Here is a 7106-nt window from a genome sequence, read left to right as displayed (position 1 = left end):
CCTTTATCCTGCTGTGTCAGTCACCATGGTGGCACACAACAGAGCACAGCGGCGGCGGACCTATCCTCACTTTTAGACCCAGTAAAAATGTTAATATAATGAATATTCCCAGTGAGTGTCCTCGGGTCTACCTCTCACAATGGACGCCGGGTTGTTGTTGACGGGATAGCCGTTAGCCGTTAGCTCACTTTTTTTGTTTGGCGGATCCTACATGGAATTTCTTTTCGTCGCTAGCAGAATGCTGAAGAGACAAGGAATGGCTTTGATGAACGCTGGCTTCAATAAAGGGACATTTTTTACGTTAAGAAAATAACTCGCAGAGACAGTTCGAGGATCGCTTTTAAAAGAAGTTTTCCTCTCGGCGGGACTGACCGGTGTTGGCAGCCGGTTTCGGCTCGGGCAACAGAAAGACAGACACCCCGAGGAGACTGCTCGGCTGTCTGGCTCCAGTCGTGGCCTGGCTCCGGGCACTCCCAGCTTATCCGCTAGCATCGGAGCACAGGCGACAAGAATAAAGCAAGACAGCACGGGGACTCCTTTTGTTAGTATCCGTGGAGCTGGGATATTTCTTAACATTTTATTAGGAAAAGAAATTCAATATCCTGCAGACGGCGTCTTCCAAAACAATGGCGTCTTATGTGGATAACAGCTTTCGGCAGGCTGTGATGATGAATCCGGCTGAAAGGACGCAACAGGTCAGAAGAAATAATTTATCCCGTGTAACCGCTAATGCAATCTGTTCTTAAAGTGGAGATTTCCGCTGTGTTTGACACTCACTTGCTTCATTGTAACATTGCAACATTTAGTAGCTACATTGCAGCGTCCTAAAGTGCAACAGAGGAGCAGTGTTTCTGTGTGCAACTGTTGCCTTTCAGCTTGTTCCAGTGTGGCTACATCCCGCTAAGCCCTCTATCTGCACAGATAATCAAAACTACTTAACATAACAGGAGCTGGAGACTTGGTGGGAATCCAACCTTTATGTAGTCAGTTTTTGCCTCTTGTTCGTACATGTGAGACTTGTGCATTTCGCAAACAAGTCGCCTTAGGTGAAATCGACTTTTGCATTTTGCAAAATTAACGGAAAAAGACGTTATAAAAGGGTAGACAGATGAGTGTGTGTGAGAGGGTCAAGCTGTGGCTAATCCTAACCTAGCTAATAGCCTTCAGTAGCCTATCAAAACAGACGTTACCCCTATTTTTCTTTTTTTTTTTTTATATGAGTGAGGCATAATTTAAAGATCTCTGCCTCTGAATCAGGCCCAGTATTGTTATTTTCTTGTCTAGGATTTAGAGCTTCAATGGACATGGGGCTGCGCAATTAATCAAAATTTCATCAAAATCCCAGTATGGCTAAGGCAGGTATCCAAATCGCAGAAGCTGCAATTTTTTGGTAAAAGGAAAATCTGTGACAAAACAGCATTACAGTGCAGTACTGTAGCCCTGCAGTGATGCCCTGACTCATAAATCCTGTTGTCCAGATGTCAAGAAACATGTTTGTTTGTTACAGATCCCAACAAATGTCACATCATCATGATACAGTAGTTTTTTCCAATGAAAATGAACATGGTGATGCAAAAAAGATCATTCTCACTGATCATGCTATTACAATAACAGAATCTGTCAAAATAATCCCTCTTTTGTACCACATTGCTCAGCCCTAGTAGTTGCCTAATAATCAGGGCTGGGCAATATATCATTATTGTGATATAAGACTAGATATCTTCTCAGATTTTTTTTGGGATATTGTTATGGCATAAGTGTTTTCTTTTCCTGGTTTGAAAGGCTGCATCACAGCAAAGTGATGTTATTTTCAGAACTTGCCAGATGGTACTAGCTGTTCTATTATTTGCCTTTACCCACTTGGTCATTATATCCACATTACTGATGATTATCTGTCTGTGTTGATATTTTTTTGAAAGCACCACTAGTCATCCCTATGAAGTTGGCATAATGTCAATATTGTGACATTCAAGTTTTTGACCAAGTTTTCACTGGATGATTTTGGCTCTCAGGATGGACAAACATGGGAACATTTTTTGTGCAGTTGCATATAATAAGAAAGGGAAGAAGTGAATTAATATTAATTGTTTTTTAGCTGTATTTCTTTTACATTATCACCCCAGTATCATCTGGGAGTACCACTTGTGTAGCTTCTGAACAAGCAAATCATGATGACTGAGCCAAATATGGGAAATTAATATTATTACATAATATATTGATAATTCAATTAATTACTGTTAAATATCATCTATAATAGTATCTGTTTTGACAGATTATGCTAAAGCATTTAATTTCATTCAAGTTCATTTGTGATTTACTTTACTAGAAAAAATAAAAGAACATTTGAAGAGTGAGACATTTTCTAGTGATGTCAGTTAGATTTGGTTAGGTCATTGCTGTGAAATATTAAATCATCCATCTTTTCTTACTAAAAGTAGCCTTTCTTACCCTCAGATGTGTAAACTACAGTTTATATAAACTTATTTTTTAAAATGTTATAGGTCTTGGCCATGACAAGCAGGTAATTATTGTCATCGGTATCAATTGAAAAAAAAAAATCCATATTGTGCATCCCTATCTGTGGTTATTACCCTGTGGTTTTTAGCCACACATACACATGTATCCAAGATTGTATGTCTTCAGATATTAGCAGTTAATGCTTTATTGGTAAATCCAGCTTGGCTGTGAAGATTGTATCATTTCATTTGAGCCGTGCTTTCACTGCAAATGGACGCTGCTTCAGCACAGGCTTTACACACAATGGACAATCAATAGGCCACCACTTTAACCAGTGGGCTACAGTTAGTGGCACGGCCGTCTGCCCGGCTATCTGACATTGAGGAAACAATTATGGTGTCATTGACGGCTTGTTTGCTGGACTAGGCCCGTGGTCTTTACAGCTTTATGTAGGCTATAATTTGTAGGGGTGACAGATGCCATTATGGTTATGGAAACAAAGACACAGATGCAGAATTTGGATGGTATCAGTAGCAGGAATGTTGATCTAAGACCAGACTTAACATTTGTGGTCCATATTTGGGTTAAACTGTTTATTTTCATTATTGATTAATCACATGATTGCTTTCTGGAATAATCATGTTGTTCAAAATTCTCACAAGTGCCCAAATTCTTTAATTTGAGAGGCAGCGACTTGATTATGTTTGGTATTTTGACTTGTAAGAAATGCCTCAAACGATTAGCCTAATCTTCTATCACAGCAGTTGCCAATTTATTTTCTGTTTATTGACTAATCAGTCTACAAATTGTTTCATGTAGTTGCTTGAATTGTCAGTCTTTCTCTCAAATTGCTATTTTATTCAGCAGTGGTTTTTATTTTTATCTTATTTCTCATGAACCCAGAGATTTCCTCAGTAGGAAATAGCTGCTGGAAGTTTCGATGATATGATCCCTCAAATAATAACCAGGAATTGATTTTTCACCTGATATCCCCTGTCTTATCCTGCTGACACACCTGAAAGAATTTACATCAGCATGGCTGTCAGTCTCATATCAATGTCTGAAGGCTGTTTCTGAAACTTTCCAAACCTGACAAGAATATTTGAGGCCAAATTAAGTACTTGGAATTCCTGAGCTGGAAAATAGTCAGATTAAAAGATACTGAGGCTTGGACAGAATATGTCCAATGTCTGTGGTCTTTTATCACTCTGGAGCCATGGTATGAAGCCATGCTGTGTCAGTATGCAAACATTTCATCCAAGAGGCCTTTGAAATGATGAAAAATGAACTGAGAGGTGAGCTAGAATAGTTTGAACAATGACTAAATGACAATGTTTGGAAATGATTTAGTCAGAGGTGAAAGTGCGATGTCCTGACAGGATTTGGAAGTCCTCAGAAACACTGAATCCATGTCATTTTGCAGTTGTGTCACAGAGAAGCCTGCATCTTGTTTTCACAGCAATAAAAGCCACTAGAAAGCCTGTGATTATCCTGCAGAACAGCAAGAAGACATGTTTATAATAACTATGAGGTCCCGTGTCGACATTAAGCTTCATGGCATTGAATGTCATGTGACTGGGTGGCTCTGTTGGTCATCTCCTCTGTGTTTTTCAATAGAAGCACCTCTTCCGGTGTTCTTTTCAGGTGTCCAGCGACTGTGATGGCTGACACAGTTTATCCTAATGGTGTTGGCAGGGTCTCTCTGTCAGGATTAGCTAACGGTTAGAGGGATCTGTCTCTATCGCTCAAGACTGACCACAGTGGGATTTGACCCTCTGCCTCACACTATTGTCACATGGCAGGTTAAATAACCGACCGCTTGACAGCTTGACTAGTGTACGCATTGGCTTTGTCAGTTTCCTTTGCTTGATTCTGGACTGTGACTGGCTGTTCACCACTGTCAAAATTCTAGCGTGCAAAGTACAAAGAAGGTAGTCTGATAGTCAGGAAAGCAGAGGGAGGAGGACTTTTTTTTATGTAAAGCTCTGCTGTTCATTTCTGCAGTTGTGATATGAATTAAGATAATGTGACATGGCTATTTGATCTCTAATTTCTTTTTCATGTCTAAATGCAATAATTTGTCTGGGGGGAATGACATCCCTTTGAATAAAACACCACTCCTTGAACATGCAGTGTGGTTTGTAATAGCACACGGGTCAGAATTGAGACCCTCTAGTTATAATGATGACTCTGGCCACACACATTCCAACTATTTCCATCCAATTCCAGCCACACATTTAGCTTCTTTATTTCAAATTTAATCTTAATTGGGTTGTACAGATGATGGATTTCATCATCTAGGCTCAATCATCATTTTATCTTAAAACTGCTTCTCTGCCTCTGTCTCCCCTTAGGGATGTATTTTTACTCTCTCTGCAGATGTCTGCTGCAGACCATAGCAGGACAGACACATTATCAGATTTGCAGACATTGCAATGACAGCAAGACTGCCTCAGCAGCCGGATTCAAATATGGGCCCATATTTAAGCACCATAGAGTCACTTTTAACTCACTAAAATTTAATGTAACATTAATCAGAGATATGGCTGTTGATTTTGCAGAACACAACAGACTTTATAAATTACAGACTGTCATGGAATTGTCTAGTAGAAATACCAAACATTCTGTTGGTACAAATTAGTTTGAGTGGTTGCTTGCTTTTATAAATGTACTCAACAAAAATATATGTTCACCACTTTTTTTCTTGCTCATTGATAGCATGCTCACACACAAAGCCTGGGCTTCATGTTTGCTAAAGAGTATGCATTCTAGTATTCATGTTAGATACTGAATAATACAATGGTTATTGGTTACAAATGGAAAACAGTGATTATTGCTCATCACAGGTTACCAGAGCCCAATGAATTTCCTGAGTGACAGTCAAATTTCAAGGTATTTTACGCCAAAGAAAATGTAAATCCAGCACCTCGTTTGCTCCCATTTTCATGAGTTGAAGTAAATTATTTCTTCAATGCACAAAAAGGTTTGTTTCTTTGTAACCGTATCACCTTATCAAGATTCAAGATTTTGTTGAGTATAAAATACTTTGATATTTGTGTGTTGTTCAGCCAAATAAAGAGTTTTAAACCATCTATTTGGTCTCTGGTAACATGTGACGGGAATTCCTCGTTGTTTTTTGACATTTTATTTTTTCCTAACCAATCCATTTATAATCAATAACCCCATTAGTATCTAATATGAATACTAGTTGCTTCCCTAGAATGCATGTCCATTATCAAACATGAAACCTTTGTGTGTGAAAGGGCTATCAATGACATGCTTGTGTGTTAGGTCAGTAGGTGTAGGCTGCGCTGTCTTTAGCTGTCTTAGCATTGAACTCTGGGATCTGTATTCTCTCATCTGCTTCAAAACATGTTTTAGTTGAAGGAGAACAAGCTACAGTATTTTATATTTAGAGCCATTTGTATGCTGAAGTCTTTGGTCTACATGGTGCCGTGTGTATAGGAAATCACTTGTTTATGGTGTTTTTTCACATTTTACTCATGGCTGCAAATTTAATCTCATTACTGTGGACCACTGATGGCACTGAACTGAAATGAACTGATTTGAACTTTATACTTTGATGCTGCATCCATCTCTTTATGGCATCATTCAGCCGTGTGTCACAAAGTACCAAGACATCAAACGCTGCACCATCGAATCAGGAATTAATGAGGGAAATCAATTTCTTTAGTCATATAGGAACAAAAATCTGCACACACACTTGGCTCTCTGTTGCACACAGATGAATACTCCTGCTTTAGCTGGACTGTTAATCTGCATCAAGTAACTGGTCTCAGGGCTGACATCTCTCCTCTTGTTGAGCCAGGTGGCAAAGCTAAAGGCCACAAAACAACAGTCCTCCGCTGCGGTGACCCGGCTTCATCACAGCCACATAGCTGCAGGGACAAGCTGCCTATTTTACATTGTTTCCACATATTCTGGACCAGCACAGAAGATCAGTACGGGCGTGCAGCAACTGTTCTCTGAGAGACCAGGGACATTTTGCACATTTAGTGGCTATTCTTGACCTCAGTGACTTATGGTGAGCAAAATAAATCTTAATTTCTAGGCCATTAGCTGGTCATTACTCAAACTCGGGCTCAAACAGTGAGGAGTTTAATGGTCCCAGCTAAAACAACAAATACGCTTTTGTCCGTAGGACAACCACAGAAAGACCTACAAAGACTCATTTGTTTTTTAAATGATTTAAAGGAAAACATCTTGCATCTGCAGAAAAAGATTTGTAGGCCACTGTATCTCTGCAGCACTATAGTACTTCATTATAATGCTGTCACACATTTTTCCTTTACTGAAATTTTGCAGCTTCTGTGATTTGGATATTGCACTTGGCCCTCTTGCAGTTTACGATAATACTCTGATTAATTGTGCAGCCCTAAATGAAATATTGAAATTGAATATGTGCTGATAAGAAATTGTGTAATTATGTATTTCATTTTAAACATCAGAAAGTAGAATACTGGCCTTTTAAGAATATTTGTGAATCACATTTTGTTTAAAATGTTGGTTGTAAATAAAAAAAAATCATTTGAATTCACTGCCCTAACAACTGAAAGTGTACATAATAACCATAAACCTGTAGAGAAAGTAGTTGCCACAGGTTTTAAAATGACTGATGAGCACAGAGC

At 38.9% G+C, this 7106-nt stretch overlaps 1 protein-coding gene across 9 annotated transcripts in view; it reads left to right on the top strand.

Annotated features, from left to right (window-relative positions):
- Positions 1–7106, top strand: part of rapgef2b (Rap guanine nucleotide exchange factor 2b) — a 149614-nt gene continuing 142508 nt past the window's right edge. For 5 of the 9 annotated variants that reach the window (XM_084719768.1, XM_084719766.1, XM_084719764.1 and 2 more), the window contains exon 1: positions 2–695. In XM_084719768.1, coding sequence (XP_084575894.1) covers positions 627–695 — 69 coding nt within the window. In that variant the 5' untranslated portion in view covers positions 2–626. Of the gene's footprint in view, positions 696–7106 lie in introns of all 9 variants that reach the window. The other 4 variants (XM_084719765.1, XM_084719763.1, XM_084719761.1 and 1 more) reach the window with 1 other exon arrangement.

Source organism: Lutjanus erythropterus, chromosome 5, assembly GCF_056507025.1.
Source record: "Lutjanus erythropterus isolate fLutEry1 chromosome 5, fLutEry1.hap2, whole genome shotgun sequence".
Classification (NCBI taxonomy): Eukaryota; Metazoa; Chordata; class Actinopteri; order Lutjaniformes; family Lutjanidae; genus Lutjanus; species Lutjanus erythropterus.
Note: the sequence above shows the minus strand (reverse complement) of the source record. Positions and strands in the feature narration are given on the sequence as shown.